The sequence below is a fragment of the Gallinula chloropus genome (assembly GCF_964237585.1).
Source record: "Gallinula chloropus genome assembly, chromosome: 5".
Lineage (NCBI taxonomy): Eukaryota > Metazoa > Chordata > Aves > Gruiformes > Rallidae > Gallinula > Gallinula chloropus.
Window position 1 is genome coordinate 18,265,824 of NC_140090.1, and position 21,608 is coordinate 18,287,431.

General features: G+C 39.4%; 1 protein-coding gene across 1 annotated transcript in view; it reads left to right on the plus strand.

Annotated features, from left to right (window-relative positions):
* The first annotated feature begins 8,750 nt into the window (after window positions 1-8,750).
* The window catches only part of TANK (TRAF family member associated NFKB activator), a 28,567-nt gene continuing 15,709 nt past the window's right edge, over window positions 8,751-21,608 (plus strand). The window contains exons 1-4 of the mRNA XM_084264705.1: window positions 8,751-8,826; window positions 12,660-12,806; window positions 16,048-16,156; window positions 16,985-17,094. Of these exons, the coding sequence (XP_084120831.1) occupies window positions 12,708-12,806; window positions 16,048-16,156; window positions 16,985-17,094 (318 nt within the window). The 5' untranslated portion in view covers window positions 8,751-8,826; window positions 12,660-12,707. The remainder of the gene's footprint in view (window positions 8,827-12,659; window positions 12,807-16,047; window positions 16,157-16,984; window positions 17,095-21,608) is intronic.

Sequence of the window (21,608 nt, forward strand, 5' to 3'; positions counted from 1 at the left end):
AGTCTCAGCTGGAGCATATTGTCCAGTTTGTTCACTGTACCTTGTGGAAAGTGTGGTTCAACTGAAGAATAATTAGAGATTTAAAAAAAAAAATCTGTAAGAAAGAACAGAAGGTCCCTTGGGAGGCTGTGAAATCTTTATCACCAATATAGATCTTCAAAACAGGCAAACATATGTTAGAAATGGTTTAGGTAAAGCTGATGCTGCCTTTGGCAAGAATGGTATCTTCAGAGGGCTGGTTCTAGGCACCAGTAAAATAGAAAATCAGTCAGTAAAGCTGATTGTTAAAAGCAGCAAAGTGGAAATGACCTACTGCCTACTGTGCCATAAAACATACAAACATTGTTAGAATGGAGGCTGTAACCCAAAGATCACTGTAGCCATGAGACTGGAGAATTACAATCTCTGTGATCTGCCATAATTAGTCTATGCAAAATTGGATTTTTATCTCCAAGAGACATGACTAGAAAGGATTCAGGACTACAGAGAATTATCCAGAGACAGCAGCTCTACTTAAAGCATTGCTTTTCAGCAAGCCCCATACTCCACTCCTGTGTAGGAAAGAACTTACGTACTGGAGGCTGTAGCAGCCTCCACGAAGCTGCTGGTAGCATCACCCTAAATTCCTGTTGTGATTCTTGTCTTGAGCTACTCTACTATCTGTCAACAAAGTAGATAGCTTGGAAGATGGAAATGTGTCAGGGCTTGACCTGATAGAACAATACTTATTGGCCCATTGCCTCTGAAGAATCTGGAGAAGAAATCTAAGATCAGTTCTTGGTGGTCAAGGCTGTAATGTAGGTCAAATCTGCTTTAGAGAGAGATACCAATTTGGCTTTACTTCGGCATATGGATGGAAAGGTAAAGCCAAGCACCAGAGATTTATTCTGAAATAATCCAACATCTATCACTTTCTTTTTCCTGGTTTTATTCCCCATATTAGGAGTTGCTTTTCTTTAACATTCGTTTTACCTAGTCTGCCTTTTGCACTCTAAAATGCAGTTGTTACTTGTTGTTGCAGGTAATTATTTTTCAGTTCTGTGTAGAACTCTCCCATTTGATTTAATACACAATAAACTGATTGCAATGCAATTTAAGAGCACTGGCAGGTATGTGGTAACACCATAGCAATGGTCAAAACCCAGTCAAATAAGTTTATTTCCAAATGGTACAGGCAGAAAATAATGTGAGCAAAATGCCAATTGGAACATTTAGGTCTAGGCCTTCGATGTGTAACCTACTGAAGGGAATTGGCAATTAATACAGACAAATTATCCTATAATAGCTTTATAAGATTGTGGCAGTTTTGAATTATGCCATACTTTTTCATATCTGATACAAGCCAAAATTCTCTTACATCTTTTGCTTCCAGGAAGCCAACAATAAATGGATACAATGCTAGAAGAGCAGGTGTGTTTTCACTCAGAGGAAGCAGCTACGGATATGAAAATGACTTAGCAGCTGGTGAATAAGAAGACTGAAGCTGTGCCAGACGAAGTAAGTGAGCATGTGTGTGTGTGTGTGTGTGTGTGTGTGTGTGTGTGTGTGTACGCATTTTGTCACTAATTATGCAGAGAGCCCCAAACCCATTGATCATGCGTTTCTCTCCCTACTTCACCAGGAATAAATCTTGAAGTGTGACAACTCTTTCAGAAAGTCAGAGTTATTACCAGGGATTTATTTCCTGTATTAGAATTGAGAGCAAACAATTAATTATTCCTTTATGTTCTTTACCTTTTTGTACACGTATCCCTGTTTACAGCACGGTGAGAACAAATAGCATTGGCAAGAAGCTGGTCTGCATTTTTGTTTATCATTTAGTCCTCTTAGCTTCACAGACAATGAGGCTGTATTCAACCAAGCACAAGGTCAACATGCTGCAAGCCTCTACACAGCACAGAGCTTCAAGCTTTCTTTGCTTAAAGTTGGGCAAGATTTACCATAAAATTCAGCAGGCATAACTGGTAATTAATCTTTGCCGCATGTAGATAACAAGAAATGTTATTTAAAGCTTGAGCAGTTTGACTGCTCAATGATTGCTCAAATCTTTATCATTTACTTGGCTATAGAACTTGACTGCAATGGTACATTGTAAGAGTTACAGAAACACTCATCTGAGAATCTTATTTTGTCTTACACGCTGTAATTAGTCAAGCTTAGACCCACCAAATTCTCATAGGATGACTATGACTAAGAATCAAGAAAAGCACTTTGTTGAAGTCATAAAGTCATCTTTTCATTTATAAAACAATTTAAAAATTAACATGAGGAGCTGGAACAACTATATCAACACGAAAAAGACTGCAGAGATGAATCATTCCAAAATATTTTTTCACTGTACAGAGAAACAGAACTATTTATTTTCAAATTCCACCATAGTATACAATCAAATAATGTTGAAAGGAAGCATACCAACTCCATGTGTCACAGAAGTTATAGATATATTTTCAGTTGTTCCATCATCTTTTAAAAATAATTAAAGGGGATTCATGTTTTCCTTAAAAAAATGAAACAGAATCAAAGCACTTGACTAGCTTTCCCCATAAATTTTACTTTAGGAGGAAACCTGGAAAGCTTATTCCATTGTACAGTTTTTAACTAGGACAACATAAACTAGTGCATATGGAGACCCAGTTCAAAACTCCTGCACTAAATAAACTGTATTAAATAGTTAGATACAGCTAAAGAATGGGAAAAACCTCCAACCACTCCTCTTTTTGAGGTCTTTTTCTCAAGATCTGTTTACAATCCACCAATCAAGAAGGTTGTCTTCTTGTGTATTTACATAAACATACCTACTAACAATGAAAGCCATGATATTATGTTGGTCATCACAATTTAACTGTAAACATAGTTAAACTACACAGAGCATCTTTTCAGAAACCAGATAAAATTCATGATGGTCTTTCATGAACCTACTCAAAGGTTTTATCTTTCACATGGATATTCTAAAATAATGGGAAATAATTTGGAATGGATGTTCTAAGATCTTTTTGGAGCTTCTGCAATAGCAAGCTCCTTATCCTCCTACACTATCCAGTCTTTTACAGGAGATTGTTTAATTCAGAGCAATCCCTATACATTTGTATCAGCATGAAGTCATTAGCATAAGAACGTATGCCATATTGGTTCAAACCCATCTTCTCTTCAGTGGTGGCTAGAAATGAATGCCCTGGGAAGAATAAGAACAGGACAAGCATATGTAATACTTCCTCAGAGCCTTCTCCCAGCTGCCAGCTATTTTCAGGTCAGAGAATTTCCTGAGAATGATGCTGCTTGTCTCTTAAGTTTCCCTAAGTGAATCTCCAAAGTATTTACTTGTCCAATCTCCCCCTGAACACATCCAAACTTTTCACATCCTGAACAGTTTTGACAAGAAGTTCCATAGGTATGCTAACACAGGTCCATTAACTTAATGACTTTGCATCAACACAGTTCTCTTCCTTTTCCCCAAGCTTTGACATTTTATGAGACTACAGAAACAAAAATAATACCACAGAATCTGTGATCTTGCTATACTACATAGCTCCCCTTTTTGCAGTAGAGGAAAAGAGGTCATAAGATCCGAGAAATGGAATGTGTTGTTTCAAATACATCTCTTCTTCAACTTCCACTCTTACTCCACACTGGCAGATGAAATAAAGGCTTAGGACCAAGCAACATTCAACAAATAGTGTAAAAGCTCCTTGTATCATTCGTGTTTTCTTAAATTAGATTCCAAATATAATGTAGCTCTATCTAAATCAGCTACCAAGATGAATTTTAACAAGGAACAGAGGGAGAAGGGCTATATACTGTAGTTGATATTAAAACATGTTACTTCTTCACATTGACAGGTCTAAGGAATTAATGCACATGTGTAAAATCTCCTGAATGCTTATCTCTATGACAAAATGTCACTGGTGATAGAGAAAACAGATTTTCCAGGGTGTTTTCCTCTGTTGTTCTACAGAAACTCAGTTTTGCTATAGTTGATTGAGGGGAAGGAAAGGGAAGCCACAAGAAGGATAAAATTTAAACAGAGCTCAAGTGTCTCCATAATTAAGTTCCTTTGGAGCTTAACGATGTATCAGTGGACTGGCTATTCTTCTCTTCAGAAGTATTTCATCCTCCACCTTGTTGCACTGTCCCTATATGTAACACAGGTTACATTCTATATGGGTGAATAGCATTAGTTTTACAAAGCTGCTGCTATATTGCTGGTGTCACTATAATCACTGGCTTTTTCTTCACATTAAAACACATGTATTCTGTTGGGTAGGATAGCTGCTGTGCACGTTCACTGTTCCCAAGCATGCAGGGTTGCTTGCTCATGGCTGCTCCCGCTTCATGCAAGTTAACCTTTTCCCAGGGAGGTGAGCCTCAGAAATCACTGGCGTTACTTACATAAATAAGGAATGTTGCACTGGGTCCAAAGCCAGTTTGGAGGCTGTTTCTGCTGAAGTCTGCTTCAGAGAATGACTGTCTGCTTGCAGTTGCATTTAAGGAAGTTCTTCAGCAGGGTATTTCTCAGTGGAAGTTCCCAGCTAATATTAGTCATAAGCAGTACTGAAGTACAGAACCACACTTCACTATCCTGCTGACACTCCTCCCAGGCAACATAAAAGTTGCCTCTGCTGTTGCTTAAAAGATGAGAAAAGAAAATTGAAATCTTTGGTTTCTACATTTGGTTAAGACAATAAGTAAATTATCCTTATTCACCTCAGCACTCCAATATATGGAAAAGTACAGGACAAGCTACAAACTTTGTAATTGTACTAACACTACTTTTATGTGGCTTAGAGTGCACCAAGTCTGAATGTCTGCACTTTGATTAAATATTCTTTAGTCAGCTTCTGGAACCCAAGTTTTGTCTGTTACAACCTATAGGCAAAATGCAAACCTTATTGGCATCTCACATACTAACATTTCTACAGACCCATCAACTAACTACATTCGCTGTTGGAAAAAAAATAAAGAGTCAGTCTCTCCTTCTCACTATGGAGTGAGAACATTCAGTCTCAATTAATCCATAGTTCTCTTTTTCTGTGCAGGAAAGGCATTTACAAAGCAAAATGTGCTTTTTATTTTGTTGAAATAACAACAACAAGCTATTGAAAGAACAGAGAAACACCATAGGGTGGCACAGACTCTTTCAGCACCCAGCACCTCACAATGCATACCTTGGGGACCACGGTTTGAAGTTCTGGAAAAGGTTTAAACATCTGACGTGAGCCACCTAGTGTCTAAACGAATGGCTACAGTAAGAAGTTGAAAGAAACATTTTAACCTCTTTCTGACAGCTGTTAGAAGCCAATTGTATTTACAAGCTTAAAACTGTACGAAGGAATCAGATCTAAATCTTTATTGAATTACAGAAACGGCTGCACCCCAAGCCTACCTTAAAAGCAATCAGTTCCTCTCCAGACTTCAGCACAGTGTAATCAAAGAGCACACTGTTAACACATCAGTAAAGTCTAATAAATTCCTGTTAAAATACCATTTTGGAAAGTAATGTCAAACACTAAACGGTGTACAGATGATATGAGGTATCTAAACAGACTGCTTGACCTCCTTAGAGGAAACATTTAAATTTTCACTCTGAAAAAGTATCAACTTGCTAATTCTCCCCAACAAAAAGTGTTTCTAATTAGGCAAAATAAGACCCTCTGAGTCCAAAGACAAAGTGAAATAAAATAATAGACATGAATCTCTTCAGCGTCACACTCAAACTCTAGATAAACATTCTGCAACTGTTTTTAAGATTAGTAGCTTCCTAAAATATTAAATAACTTTAACTATACTCATATACATTTTTTCTTTCCAGTTATGTTGTGAAGATTGCATATAGAAAAGCAATTCTGTCTTAATAATGACAGAAAAATGTGAAATATTGATGTAGAACAAAAATAGTGGAAAGCCATCACTGAAGTAGCTTTAGGGAAGGAAATACAGAATGAAGAGGAAGAAGCAGAGAAATAGAAAAAAGAAAGCAAGGTGAGGAAGAAAGGGACAAAAATTAATTTACTGTAGAGCAGAAACCACTCTGAAAGATCAAAATTAGACATCAGGTTAGCTATACAATGTAGATTTTACATTCTTTTTTACAGGTATTTTTCTTTTCATCTATTTAACAATTTATTCAGAGGGTCTCTAAGAATGTCAAGATGGTTACTGTAAAGCTTGTAACATACATCTTATTGTATCAGGGGAGGGAATGCGGTAAAGAAAAAACGTTAAATTATGAAAACAGAAGAAAGACCAGCTTCTCTTGTGCTTTATTGGGAAAGAATATTACCAATAAATTACTAAGAGAATAACATGTGTGATTCAAAAAGATGTTTGTTGACAGTTGCCAGTTTTGCTTTGTCAGATTTGAGACCTTCGCAGCAAATTTACCTTAAGCATATTTCTCAAATTCAATCAACAAACTTTTGGTTCTTATAACAACTAACACGCAGCAACAGTGTTTCAGATATGGTATATATGTTTGGGCTCTATTTAAATTCAGTTAGCCGTAATCTTAGTTGATCATCAGATAACACCTACTTCTACTTTTCTGCATATTATCCATTTTTAAATATAGCATCAGTTAAACTATATTTACATACATTCATCTGAATTTAAGAATTGCAGGTTTTATTTCAGTTACTGAGATATCCATCACCATTTTAAGTGCAGGACTACTTGGCGAGACTGAATAAAAATAAAAACTTGTAGAAATTATAAAGAAACAATAGCTTCTTTTGGGCTTTTTGGAGGGAGTTTTTTGGTTTGTTTTTTTTTAAAGACCTGGTTGAATGAAACCTTAACGTCTCACTATGGAATGTGAACATTCAGTCTAAATTAATCCTAAATTAAATCTAATAAATGTCGCAAACCCTCTGTCTCTGAAAGAAAAATTGAATCCTCCTTTCTTGGAAACATACTAACAGAGCAAACCCTCTCTGAACCTTAATTTTTCATTAGAACCTCACCTGCAGTTCTTACAAGTGGCTAATGAGTAAGTATGTTTATTGGCCTGTGAGTCTCTTCAATCTTAGTACAGGCCAAAGCAGACCGAAAAGTTAGTGAAGTCTTAGCAGAAAAGGTAAATTATAACAGAAATATCCTTGGAAAGAGTTACAGAGAAGAACACCTGCCACCCTCCCTGTGGCTATGTTTGAGCTCAGTCCTGGGGCTGCACACACAAAGGTTGCCATGGCTGAAATGCAGGTTCTGATCAGTGAGCAGGCAAAGGGGAAAGTTCTGCTTTAGCAGAAGCACCGCAGCCTGGCTGCATGGATGTGTTCACCGGGGTGCAGAGACGGCTGAGGCTGATTCAAAAACTGCAATGCTTCCCTGCTGCTAGCTCTGCGGCTGTGCCCTGTGCAAGTATGTAAGACATGCCTCATTTTCTCCCAACAAATCCCACCCTCCTACACACCTGCAGGAAAAAAGTTGTACTCGTACATGAGACCTGGAGAGAGATGGGCTTGTAACAGCAGCAAAAATAAAACTCTGTGTTTCCATCATATTCTTGTCTATACGAAAGGCGGGTTGGGGTAATGCCACTTTAGTAACCTGCAGAAGTAAAAGATCCTTTAGGCAGAAAGCATTCTGGGCATGAGAAGCGTAAGTGCGTTACACAGCCAAGGGCTGCTATTTACAGATCACGCTGAATCATGGAAAGACCGAAATAGGAAGGGCACGTGGAAGTCAGGGGCAGCATTGTGGGGGTCACCGCAAGGTAGACGGCGGAGAGCCGAAAGGGGCTCATCCTTGCGCGGGGCCGAAGAGACCAGCTTTGCGCCGCCTTGGCGCGGGGAAGGCGCCGTAGCCCAGCGGCCAGCCCTGCGCTGCGCTGCCCCCGCCTGGCATCGGCGCCCGGCTGCTGCCCTGCCCTGCCCCGACCCGACCGGCAGAGCGGGCAGCGCCAGGGCGCCCCGTCACAGGGCGGGGAGAGGCACAACAGGAAGTCAGTTCTGGTTCCTGGGTTAAGGTGCTCAGGCAGGAGCCAGCGCTCTGTGCCGGGAGCGGCCGCGGGCTCCGTAAGGCGCTTGTAAGTCTGAGTCGCTTTTAAAACCGCTGCTCTCCCTTCCGCGGGGAGTGGTGGGCGCCGGCCCGAGGGGCTGCGGGGTGGGTCGTGGCGTGGGGCGGCGGGTCTCCGGCCGCCCCTTGCCTTCGGCCGCTCCGCACTTCCGCCCTCGGCTCCGCGGGACGCCGGGTCTCCCTCCCGTGCCTTGTTGCCCGGCTGCCGTAGCCGGGCAGGGGCCGCGTAGTTTACGCGCGGAAGCGCTCTCGGTGCTTGCGGAAGGGCCGGCGCGGGTATCACCGCCGCTCCGGGGGCCGCGGGAGCGCGGGCGGCGGGGCAGAAGGGGGTGCGCTGTCTCGGGACAGTAGCGGTGGGGGTGGGAGGGCTGTACAGCCCCACCTCTCCGGTAATCGCCGTCCCTTTCCCTGAGCGCGGCGGGGCTCTGCGCGCCGGGTTGTAACGCTGGTGTGGCGTGAGGGGCTCCTACTGGCTTTCCGACTCTTCCCGCAGTCGGTAAAGCACGAATTTTGTTCATTAGACCAAAAAAAAACCCCTAAAAACAACAACCAAAAAACCCCCAGAAAAGCACACACCTTCCTCCAAAAAAAAAGGAAAAAGACAAACCAAATCCCGCAGCCAAAGCAAACCCAAACCCAAAGTGCAGTGAGCGCCCAGCCTCTCACAAATTATTACCTCAACAGGTTTCCAGTTCCCAAGATGCTGGCACTCTAATTTACAAAATATTTCCACTGAAGAAGCAGTTTTGAAAGCAGAAATATGTAGAGAAGTACCTGCTTCTGGATGGCATCTATGTTCTCATGAAGCTATGAGAGGTAGGCACGTGTATTATGACTGAATGTGTTTACACACATGATTAGCCAAAGCCTTATCTTTTCAGAATTTAAGGTGTTTCCTGAGGCACGGTGAAAGCTCAGAACACGCCTTTAGTGATCTGTGGAGCTGGGATTTCAGGATGTGCATAGCAGTGCGTTGCTGATCTTTGTGTTGGGATTTTTTTGGATGTGACTCAAAAGAATTCATGTTACTGCTGCTTTTTCCCCACACATATCGGCAAAATGTTTCTCATTTGAAGCAAGTATTTTAAGAGCATCTGCAGGTTTCATTTGGTTTGTTTACTTAAAAGTTTGTCCTTACATTTGCAATACCCAGGTTTTTTCCAGTGTTCACATCTTTACTCAAAGATGGAATTCTAGTTCTCACTGCCATACCTCTGGCACCACAATACTCCCAGGCACTCACATTTGCAGAACCCCCTCATCAAACTTTGGAGCTAATCTCTTTCTCTAATTCTGTCCCTGTTAGAATAAATGCAGCATTTTGTATTGCTGCTTCAGTTCTGAGCACACACCTCTGTTAGTAATTGTGAAAGTCGTTAGGATCTAATGAATATCTGGAATTCATTCACTAAAGAGCAGGGTTGTCAACTTTGGGCTGTATAGGTTCCTCTTGCTGTATGGATACAGCATAACTAAGCTTGATTAAAATAGTGGGGGTGTTTGTTTTGGAGGCCTGGGGAAGGTTATTTTAGAGGGGTTGTTGGGTTTTTTTCCTTCTAACTGGATGTAGGGAGAAGAGTAAATGACAAGGAACAGTTGGCAAATTCCCTGATAAATATTGATGCCTGTGGAGGAGAAGCAGGAAAAGGAGCCAGTTTTTCTAACTGCAAGGAGTTCTGAATATGAGATAGATAACATAAGAAGCAGTTATTTATTCCCTCAGCAGGCAATTCAGGGTGTGACTATAGAGTAGTTTAATCCAATCTAAATCTAGACTGCTGCAGTCCTGCCCACGGCTAGTCTCATGTTCCCACTGCCTCCTGGTGTTAGTAGTAGAGCTCCACAGCCTTGCAGCAAGCTAGCTCCAGTTTTAATTTTGGGGCGTTTTTTTTAGGGGGGTTGTTGTTTCTTTTTTGAGGAAGTAGGGAGCTACTTTGGCATACTCAGCTGTGTACCATAGAAATGCTAATACTGCTACAAGTTAAGTGGCAAAAATACATGGCCAGAGATGGGGGAAAGTAGGAGTATCCCTTTCTGTGGCAGTGCAGACTTGCATCACAGTTACATAACCATGATTTCATGTTACAGTTTTGAAGCCAGTGCTGCCATTGAACGCAGGAGTTCTGTCTGCTTTTGCTGATGTTTGCTGCTGCTGTGCTGCCTTCCTTGTGTTGGCATGCCATATGAAGTGGTCTGTAGAGCTGATCTGTGTTAAAACTAACACAGCAAACATACCTTTAGCATTTAGCGTTAAGCAGGAGTGGTTTGCTGAGGTGCTTTACAATAAGGCTGTTTGTGCTAGAAGAAAAGGAAGGGTGAAGTGGAAGCAGAAATGAGTGTCCAGGATATGGGGGAATAAAGGACCAATTCTTCTAGTTACAGTTCCATCTCAAAGTGTTAATAGTAATGACTTTTATTGCCCCTTTCTTACTTCTTGGAGTCTGTATTTTAGGGAGCTACCAGTAAATTAGCTACTAGTCTCTTTATTTTTTTCCTATCAAGTAGAAAATCAAGGGGCAGTGCTACAGTTCTGCCTGTTGGATCAATTATTTTTCGTATCAGCAGTCAGGGTAAGAGCAGAACTCTTTGTTAATACTCTCAGCCTCAGTCAATCAATTTTAAATACTGCTTTTCAAATTGAGATTTGGATTTACATGAATGGAATTAACACCTTTGTTTTCTACGAATTGTGAGTCATATGGAGCTGAACCCCATTCCCTCTGTTAGAAGCTGAACACAGCCTTAAATCCCATAGCACTCATTTTTTGAAGTTCCGTTTTGTATGTACAGGACATTGTTATTTACTAGGTAAATTGTTACAAAAGGAACAAAATCAACATTGGTGTAAACTGGAAGTTTTTTAAAAAGTGAAAGCACACTTTCAGTTGCTTTCAGCCATAAAAATACCCTTCTGCAGTTTAGTACCCACCCTAAAGTCAACTGTAATATCTGATTTTATGCCTTGAACTACATAAACCAGCCCTTCATTTGAAACTGAAAAAAAAGCCTACTCGATTCTTTAAGGATTCGACACAGGTATTAGAATGAATATTCCAGTTAGTAGAGGGATACTCCTTGGGGAGGAAGCAGGTGGATGAAGCAGCCTGTGTCACTAACAGTGCTTTGAGACGATATGCATGGACCTGAGATGAAAAACTACTGAAATGATGGTGAGGGAGAGAGGGGAAAAAACCCCAAAGAAAATTACTAAACACAACAAAAAAACCCCAAACAACACTTCCTCTCCAACTTTCATATGAAACAATCCTAGCTGAAACCAGGACAGCACTCTACACAAAACTTATAAACTTGTTATGTCAAAGGATAACTAAATGATTTCAAGCTGTTAATGAATTCACTTTGCCACTATCAAAGTACGGCCACACTGGAATTGAGATACAGTTGTTTTTGCAATACATACGGATCGTTAAAATGAAGTCTGCAGGACAAAAAGTTACAGAATCTGTACAGTAGTGTGTAGCACCTTCTAGGAGAGTTAAAAAACGTTTCTCTATTCAGGTTCAATGATATCAAAGATGTTCAAAAGCAAGAAAATATGATCAAAAGCTTCAAGCTACAACACTTGGCTTTTTGATCAGGGTCCAAGAGAAGTTACACTCATACTCTTGCTTGGCTTATCCTCTTTTGACTGCACCACTTTCCTTAATAGTATCTGTACTTTATGTATAATCCCAGAAGTTAGTGACTATTGAGATAACAGTGGCTGTCCATACTGTGTACTGCGAGGTAACCATGCTTTAACTATGAGGGGATGTGAATCACCAATGTATTTTTTTTCCTTAGTGCTGGTACTTCTGGATTGGGGTATTTTTTTGAGACTTGAATAACCTGTCCTCTGCAGTACTTACATTGTGGTAAATTTAGATCTTAAAATTCATGTCATATATTACTATAGAAGCAAAGGACCTGTATTTGCAGAGTTCACTCTGTCTTGAAACTGGTGTCTGACATTTAGTAGTGTTGCAGTTTTATGTGTCAAAGCTTATTAGCTTTAGTTTCAGGAATTGTCATTGAAATTGTTCACAAAGTATAAACATTTGTTAGTGTGGTGTGAAAAGGTCTGAGTCTTGCTGATTCTAAGTGATTGGTATTACTGATTCATAGATAGAAGATGTTTTAATTCACTTCATAGTGTTGCTTGTGTTGCCACTTTCATATATGGCACAAAATAGGGTTGGTCTATGTGACCTAAAGTAATTGAGCTTTTATCTTTTTATTGCTGAATGCCAAAAGCTGAGGTTTGTTTTGGTTTGGCTTTTAATGCTGTTATTTCACAATTGAGAAAACAAACTGTTGGAAATGTCGTAAAATCAAGTAACTGGTGATCTGCACCAATTTTAAGTCTCAGTCCTCATACACTGTTACTGCACATAAATTTACACATTCTGTTCATCCAGAATTTGATGCAGAGATAACCTGCTTTTATTTGGTTTTTGTTTAAACCTATCCCTGGACATAAAATTAAACATTGATGTGAGCAGAGCTGTAATTCAAAGTATTATGTGAGTTAATGCTCAAACACTGCATGTATTACTTGACTATATTAATACAGGTCATGTTATATATATTTTCAGTTACATGCTTCTGTTTCTTAGCATTCTTTCTTTTTCCTTCTGATTACTTTTCAGGTCTGTTAACCTGACCATCTCTTCAGTGATGAAACAACATTGGAAATTATGGACAAAAACATTGGAGAGCAGCTTAACAAAGCTTATGAAGCCTATCGCCAAGCATGCATGGACAGGGATCATGCTGTGAAAGAACTACAGCAAAAAGTATGTGTTGGGTTCTGAACTGTGTCTTTAAAGCCATCCTTCCTGTGGAGGACTGTGGTACAGGTAGATTTCAGTTTCACTTTAGCTGTGTGCACTTCAGAGCGTCTGTTGAAGTTGGAAATTGCTGAAGTGAAACCAGGCCTGTATGCTGCAGGGTAACTCGTTAGGCTGTGAATATAGTGGGTGGGTGAGTTTCAGGTTTTTGACCTTTAACTTTTTTTTTTGTAGTTTTAAAGGTGAGAAAAGTGTTGTCTCTTTTGGAGAATTAATGAAGTCTTTTAACATAAACAGCAAAGATGAATGTAAAGTTTACCTGGCCTTAATGAATTACTTTCAGAAATTTAATTTGCTTTATTTAAAAACTACTTATAAAATTATTAATGTAAATAGCTTAAAATAAGTAATCTCTGTGTTAGTAGGAAGACAGGCTATCTTAATTACTAGTTTACTTAATGTAAAGGTCAAAGACTTAATATATTAAGCACTGTGCAAGCTATTAGGGCAACAAAGTTTTTGTGTTGAAACATTTACAGCAAACTAACCTTAAAGTTACTATAATAAGTATTGTTGGGGTTTTTTTTAAATAAAAATCTGTACAATTATTCTTCAGTTATGAAATAATAGAAAAATTCTGGAGGCATTCTGACCAGGAAGGAGCCCCTCTGAAATTTTACTTTGTCTGTTGTAGAATGCATTACTTCAGCCAAAACTCTTGTAGGACTTCTCATCACCTATGCCAGCCTATTGCAAAGCTAGCAGTATGGGGCTTTGTCATACTCATTTTATCATGTGTATTCTGCCCAGCAGTGGAAGCTCTGATACAGAAAGTCTTGAATGTTTTTGATGATACAGGACTTTCTGATACTTCTGGTAGGCTGGGGCTTTGTTCAAGCGCAGATGAAGCATACTCAGTGTCAAGTTATGGAAGCAGGATTAGAATTGGGAGCAGGGAAAAGTCTACTAGACAATATTCTGGTAGTATATGGGCACAACCCTGCTATCCCCTTACATGGCAAAGTAAACTAGCTAAGGCACTGCAGAACAGGCATCAAGTCAGTCAAGTGTGCAGTCATCCACTGCGCAGTCTGTCTCCATTGATAGTCTGTTGCAGCAGTGCTGGTGCAAATCTGTGGTGTTTTCTGTACTTCACAAGCTAAGCACAAGTAGCGTGTCTGTGTATTTTGTGCTGAGATCACAACTAGTTTAACAAAAGGCAGTGTGTTTTAGAGTGACTGGCAATCTTCTAAATTATTTTATGATGAACACTTAATTATTTGAAGGAATACCAGTCATGTTGATGCTCTCAAATCATTTAACAGTACATGAAAGAGACTTCTGACCAAGAAACAAGATGTCAAATACAAGGTCAGATAGCCCTTCTAAAGTCTATGGAAGAAAACCAGAGAAGTGTATGAGGTCATCAATGTTAAGGGAACTAAATGCTTGCAAGATTTCTCTCTGCATTTTCTCTGGTTCAGAAATTAAAATTTAAAGCCTTTCATAAGGGAGTAGTACCAGTTCAAATCTTTGTCTAACCAAACTTGGATAGTAGTTGGATTTCATGACTTCAAAAAAGAACTAAGTATTTTTCCAAGAAGAACTGATACTATAATTCCTTGGCAGGTTTTATGTTTGTGGTGTTTGTCAGGTTTTTTAACCAAACTCCTGTTTTTTTGAATGACCTTTGTACAGTGCCTTACTCTAGTAACTTCCTCTGTTCATTGTGTGGCCTTCACACGTTGTTGGATTGTCCACCATTCTGTTGTTAACAGTTTACTACTTAAGTTACCGATAGGCCACTTGTTTTGCCAGTCTCTAGAGCTGGGAGCCATGTCAAGCACACAGAAGCCAGAGTCATCTCGGCCAGATGGTGTTTGATACAGATGGATGGTTGGTTGTCATGCAGATCTTCTAGTTGGTAACTTGTTGCTGCCATCTGACTCAAGGAATAATTTGTGCACACTGGCTGTCAAAAGCATCTTCTCTTCTGTCTGTTTTAGCTGTCATGTCTGTGCTCTGTACAGAAGTGTTGACAAGACATTGCTGTTGTACATTTTCAATTTGGTTCTCAGTGATTTTTCTGCTTCATGAGGTCTCTTATAGCTGCTGGAGTGTACTGCTCTTTGATCACTTTTTTTTTTCTTTTTTTTTTTCCTTTTTTTTTTTTTATGAACTCTCATAATACAACTACTACCTGGCCTTTTAAAATAGATTTTGTTTTTTTTAATGCCTGCTATACAGATAAACACATTGGGCAGTAGGGGATGTGGAATTTAAATGTGACAGAGCTTTGAGAATTAGCAGTATGGACAAACTATGAATAGACGGGAAAGTACTGCCTAGTTTTGTTCCAGGTCGTGACCTGTTCAGTAATAGACATATTCTTAATTTCAGAAAAAGTCAGTGCATCCCTGTACGTTTTCTTGCTGGGACATAACAAATTTTCCTGTTTTTTTTTTTAGCACTGCTGTAACTGCAACATTAGGCATGTGCTAATAGAAGAATAGTTTTTGAATATTAGCATCTTTCTGCCACCTGACCATTTGCTTAATTAACTGGCTGTCTAACAATATTTATACACTTTGGTGAAATGTGAGCAGTCTTACTAGGCTCTGTATGACCTGTTTGTAGCCTGAGATGGAGCATGGCTAGATGAAGAATGGGGCTGCTTCCTTGCTTCCCACCTCCCTGTTTTCTAGGTTAGAAAAACAAGTCTGCTACGTTCAAAGAACAGGTGAAACTCTATTCACAGGCAATTAAAGTTATTTACAAAATATCTGTTGTATGGTACACAGTGTTGTCAATTTCCCTTTAAAAGCTATCTTTTTGAAAGCTTGTATTTCTATCATTTAATTGTTAGAAAACAGGGGAGAAAGAATCTTACATCTTTCTATAGATAAACTCACTGACCAGCATTCTGAAGAATACTAAAATTCTAATTTTAAACCTGATGTGTTGTTCTATTGCTATGAATGAAGAATCCTATACTTAAAAGTTATCTTGTCCTTTACAACTGCCAGTTGAAACAGTTACTGAAAAACAGGATTTATTTCCTGTAACACTTTTTTAATCAGGGCAGTCTCAAAAATGTGGACTTGACAGAGGTGACTGTAGTTGGGCTTTCACATAGAGGTCCACAACTACGATTATCGTTAAAAATCAGAGCTTCTTTATATAGGCCAAATAGGAGAGTCCTAGTCAAAACAGAATAAGATTAATGCTAACTAAATTATATTTGCAGACAGAAAACTACATGCAGCAAATACATGAACAGCAGGAAAAGATAGAGCTTCAAAACAGCATTATTGCAAAACTGAAATCGCAGTTGGCTGCTCTGAATGCTGGTAGAGGTACGTACTGCAGTTTGCACCTTATTTCTTTCTGTGCTGTGTTGCGTTGATGAATAGTTCTGACTTTGCTTCACTTTTACAATACACATCTCTCAAAGCAGTATCATACTTTTCTGTGAACATGAGAGTTAACACAAATGTGCAAAATCTATTTATAAAATACAACACTTCTGAGGTCTCTCTTTATCCTCTTCAAGAGATGGTGAGATTTTCTTTAGATGTAGAACCTGCTTACACTGAAGCCAATAAAAGTTACGAAAATATGGATTCAAATAATCCACTCAAATTAAAACCAAAATTGTTACATATTAATTTTACAATTATTTGTTAATAAGTTTAGCTCAGGTTATTCTAGACGTGAGTGCTGTGGTTACATGTCTTTTGTATTAGGTGAGTCTTGTGATGCTGATCTTACTGGATAATCAAAGCTTTATAAGCAGGTAATTCTTTTTCAAATCAAATAGTCATTGATGGAGAATTTTCAACTGTTTGACTGTATTACACAAATAAGAGAAAAGAGTCAAAGTAACCATGTGTTAGTCTGCCATGCTCATTAAATATTTATTCACACTAGCCTAACACTCCTGGTTTTCATAAATACTAGCAAAGCGGTTGGCTTTTATTTTTAAGTGTACATGTACATTTTATATTGCTAGTTTAGTCTTGCATTATCTCTAAGCACAGAATTGGGCTTGTCTTGCTTGTTTAATGTGAAGGCCTGCTCAGAGAAAAGGCGTTTATATAAGCCTAGCTTCTTGTAACTTTGGTTGTACTGAGGAGCTGGCTGGGGAAAAACGCAGTGACAAACAGACGCTCTTTTTTTTTAAGGTAATGTGCATCCCTACATTCTGAAGCATGAAGATTGTGAAACCTCCAACATACCTTTCAGCCAGCTCTCTGAACTTAATTTAGCAAAGCAAAGAGAAAAATGCTTGAAGGTATGGTTAGCTGCAGTATTTTTAATATAAGATCACATTTGTGCTATAATTATCCTATAAGAACCTAAAGAGGTAAATGAGACATTTATTCTCTTACAAGATCCTCACCTGAAGTACATGAGTGTTGTGCTCCTACAGTCTGCTTAGGTGAACTAAGCATCTGTCTTGGATCCTTCCCAGTGCAATCGTTGTTTGGCCATCAAGCTCCCAAGAATAATTTTGTTCATAAAATAGGAACTTACGTGCTTATTTATTTCTTAACCTACCATAAGCAGTGGTCAGGAAGGGGCTTTTTCTTCCTCTTGCAAGAGGTTTTCACATTGCAACTAGTTTTTGCAATGGAGAATCTGCACTCAAAGTGATGGAGTGGAAAGTGAACTATCCATTGCTCTGAGGATGCTAATGGTTTGTTTGGAATTTTTTAATAGCCAGTTTTAATATGATGTCTCTTCTGCCCCTCTTCACTGAAGTAACACTGAGATTTTCACTACAGCCTGTTGAGAGCAACAGTAATAACAGCAAATAAGGCTGCTGGTGCAGCCTCACCGCAAGTACTGTGTGCAGTTTTGGGCACCACAGTACAAGAGGGACATAAAAATATGAGGAGGGCAACGATGGTGGTGAAGGGTTTGGAGGTGAAGTCTTATTAAGAGAGGCTGAAGCCCCTTGGTTTGTAAAGCCTGGAGAAGAGGACGCTGAGGGGAGACCTCATTGCAGTCTATAGCTTCCTGACAAGGGGGAGCGAAGGGGCAGGCACCCACCCTCTCTTTGGCAGCCAGCAATAGAACCTGAGGGACAGTGTGAAGCTGAGATGGGAGGTTTAGGCTGGATATTAGGGAGAGGTTCTTAACTAAGACAGTGGTCAGGTACTGGAACAGGCTCCCCAGGGAACTGGTCACAGCACCGAGCTTGGCTGAGTTCAAGAAGCATCTGGACGATGCCCTCAATCCCATGCTCTGACTTGGCTGGCCCTCTGTGGACCCAGGAATTGGACTCGATGATCCTTATCAGTCCCTTCCAATTCCGGATATTCTGTGACTCTGTGATGCAATGATTCAAAACAATAGTGCAGAATAGATGGGAAATATCTTGAATGGATTTTGCATTGCACAGACAGTGACAGGTGCACAAAGTTGCATCGTTCTTATCCTAAGTCATTCTGTTGTGTTTCTGAGAACTGTCTTGTAACAAAAAATCTCTTGTTTCTGAATATGAATTTCCATAGCAGGGACCCTACAGGGATCATAGAGAGACCCTTACAGGCATTGGATTTAAAAATAATTCATTTCAGGATTTGTTTTCTAAGCCTGAGCTATGAACAAGCTAAATTCACATGAATGGGGGGGGGAGGGTTGTCAGAAATGTTCATTTTAAAATAACGTCATTGGATTACTGATGCTTGCTTAGTTATCTTGAAGGAATCTCATATGAGACTCAACTTTTCCAACAGTTAAAATGTTATGGTACCAAACTTCTATACGCTTCCTTTTTTATTTTAAAAAAAATCTTTATATAATTTTTCTACACTGGAATCTGCAATTGCAAGATATCATTTCTTTCCTAATCTTTGCATTTATTTAGAGTACAACACAGCTGAAGGGTTAAATCTTTGATGGAACATATTTGCATATTTTTGCATTTCTCTGTCTTGAGTTGGATAAAAATTACATCTTAGGGTTGCAAATGGAGACCTGACCAAGCCTAATATTTTATACTCTTGTTTCTGAATGCTTGCTCACTGACAACAATTTTAGGTAACATATAATGAGTAGGAGAAAGGAAGCTGGTTTATCTGCTCTTTTCATGGGGAGACACCGAGGAATTGTGTGATCTATACAAATTACAGGCAATGCATGAGAAACTGAAATCATTATTTCAAGGGCTGTTTTCTTAATGGAATGTAAGTTACTTGTCTTTATATGCATTTCTATGTGTAATCAGTTATTGCAGTTACCTCTTAGCAATAGATAGATCACCTGGATTTCACTTCATTTGTGGCACGAACAGGAATAGTTCTGATACAACTCCATAAAGAATCAACTGTACAGTCTGTCTGCATTTAAAACCAGGCACAGCACTCTACAGGCTTTTCAGAGGGGATCAGTAAAGATCAAAACACATGCAAAGTCAGTTTGACCCAGCTTATTCAATGTTCCTTATTGGAAATGTAGTAGCTCTCTTAAGTCATAAGAGCATGAAGCTTGAGGAAAGCATTTTTGACTAGACCAAGGCTAGCTTCTGCAGATGTATGTCATATCTGCATCATCTTTCCAATGTAAGGAGGTACCTAGTGTTTGGTGGTGTGCCTGGTAAGCTTCCACTAACTTGGCAAGCGTGATGTAGAGATGTCCAGGCAGCACAGATGAGGTGCACGCTTCTGTGAACTCTGGCTGTGTCTGGGCCATGCCATTTGTGGGCTGACTAGGAGTGGAGATACACACTGCACACAGGTCCTCCTTTTATTGAGTATACTTGGCAGGAGAGGACCATATAACCCCAGCTTCCTGTTGAAGAAGGTGGAAAATTAATTCTACCATGACAAATGCTTTATGTGCTTTTACAGCAGCTGCCAATCTTTGCACTTTTTAAATGTAGAACTTTTGATGTATGATGGATAAAAAGGTAAAATGCAGTGAACAAATGTATGGAACACGTTGGGGAAAATTAACAATAGCACATTAAGTTAACCTAAGAGTTCCCACTTCTCTGTCTTTCTGAATAAAGGAAGTAAAAGTGAGAAGAAAAAAGTGCCATATTAAACAAAAAAAAAAAAAAAAATTGAAAAGGAGCTGATTCTTCACAAGATAGGTAGTCAATCAGTCGAACTTCCTGCTTCTAGGGAGAATTGGACAAGTTCGTGGAAGAGAAACCTGTTGCAAGTTAATAAATACACAGAAACTATTACTAATGAGGTCTGGGAATTTATTAAAGGATGTATCATGAATGCCTCCTGTTTTCTTTCACTCTCCCCTAGACATCGTATTTTGTCATATTGGACCAAAAATCCATCATCCTGACACTGACCCAGTATAGTTATGTTGTATCTAACTCAATAAAGTATTGGCTTTTTCAGCTTTTGAAATTTTAAAGCTCGAATGCTCTACTTAAAAGCCTGGGGTTTCTTATTCATATTCAATCCATATTCTGCTCTAAACCAAATAGATTGTGTCTACAGCCATTGTCCTCTACTACATTAACTTCTTTATTCTATTTCTCCACCAAAAATGTCAGGCTTGCAAAATGTACAGTTCCAGATAAATTATGATTGTGGTCTTGAAGCTAAAATGTTGCTGTGTCTTCCTGCCTGTCCTTGAAACTCAGAGCCTCTCCAGTTGCTGGAGGTGCCTGAGTTTGTTGGTACCTTTGAAACTGACTTTTACTAAGTCAAATAGGATTTCTGTCCTCCAGTAAAGTTAATAGAAATCCTGGATTGATTGCAATAGGTGCATGGTTAGAGCTTACACTTCAGAGTTTAGCATGAAGGAGGGGTTAGTGTTTCTGTGTTTTCTAGTAGGAGGCTATACTTCTGTATTTTCCCTGCTGTTGTCGAATTCTGTTGCCAGTGTATCATAAAATGTTAGGGACTTTTTGTTACATTCATCTTCCGTGAAAGAGGGCAAGTGGCCAAAGCTGCCCAGCAAACTGAAAACCTTAGTGAGATTAGACAGTGTCAAGTAAAACTTCTTCTGTATGCTATTTTCAGTAGAGAGTCAGACATTAAAATCATAGAATCCTTGTAAACTGTAAAACATTAAGCTGAAGTCAATACCTGCGACAAGAAAACATGTTCATGTTTTCCTGCATCAAGAACCTCAGTATTAAACACTACATGGAGTTTGTTGATCAGAATGTCTTGTGCCAGGGGAGGAAACTGTCAGGAGTGAGTGATGCATATGGGATACAAAACTGCAATAAATGCTTAGGTCTTTTTTTTTGTGCAGGACATAAGCAGAGGAATGGCAGATTAATAGAGGTAATCTTTGTCCTCAAAATGATGGTGCTAACATGACTAAAGTAACTAAGAGCTGCTGCTGCAGCAAGCAGTCTTGCAGAGTTGCATGTACCAGTGCATACCAGCTTCTCTAGTGGCACTTTGTTTCCTGTCTTTGATGCAAAGGAAGATGCATTTTGTGATTTTTCTCTGGCTGACAATTTTATGCATTCAGCTGTTCTTTGCTGCTGGTGTGTGTATGTGGTAGGACTAGTCAGGCCCTGCTACCAGACATAAGAAATTCTGGTGCTGATAGCCTTTTTTCTTACTGCTTCATCTGTTTCAGCTATGTCTGCCCAATAAGTTACAGTTAATATTCCCTGAGACCATTACAGCAGTTCCTCAGTTGAACAGTATTTTTCCTTGAAACCATCTGACCATTTATTCTAGGAAGTCACTGAAAACAGGCCATTATAGCACGCTTCAGAGAAAAATAGAAGGACCTGCCTTTACAGCAGTACAGTCTGGGGGCTGACTGGCTGCAGAGCAGGACTGCTGGAAAGGAGCTGGGGTCAGACAGCAA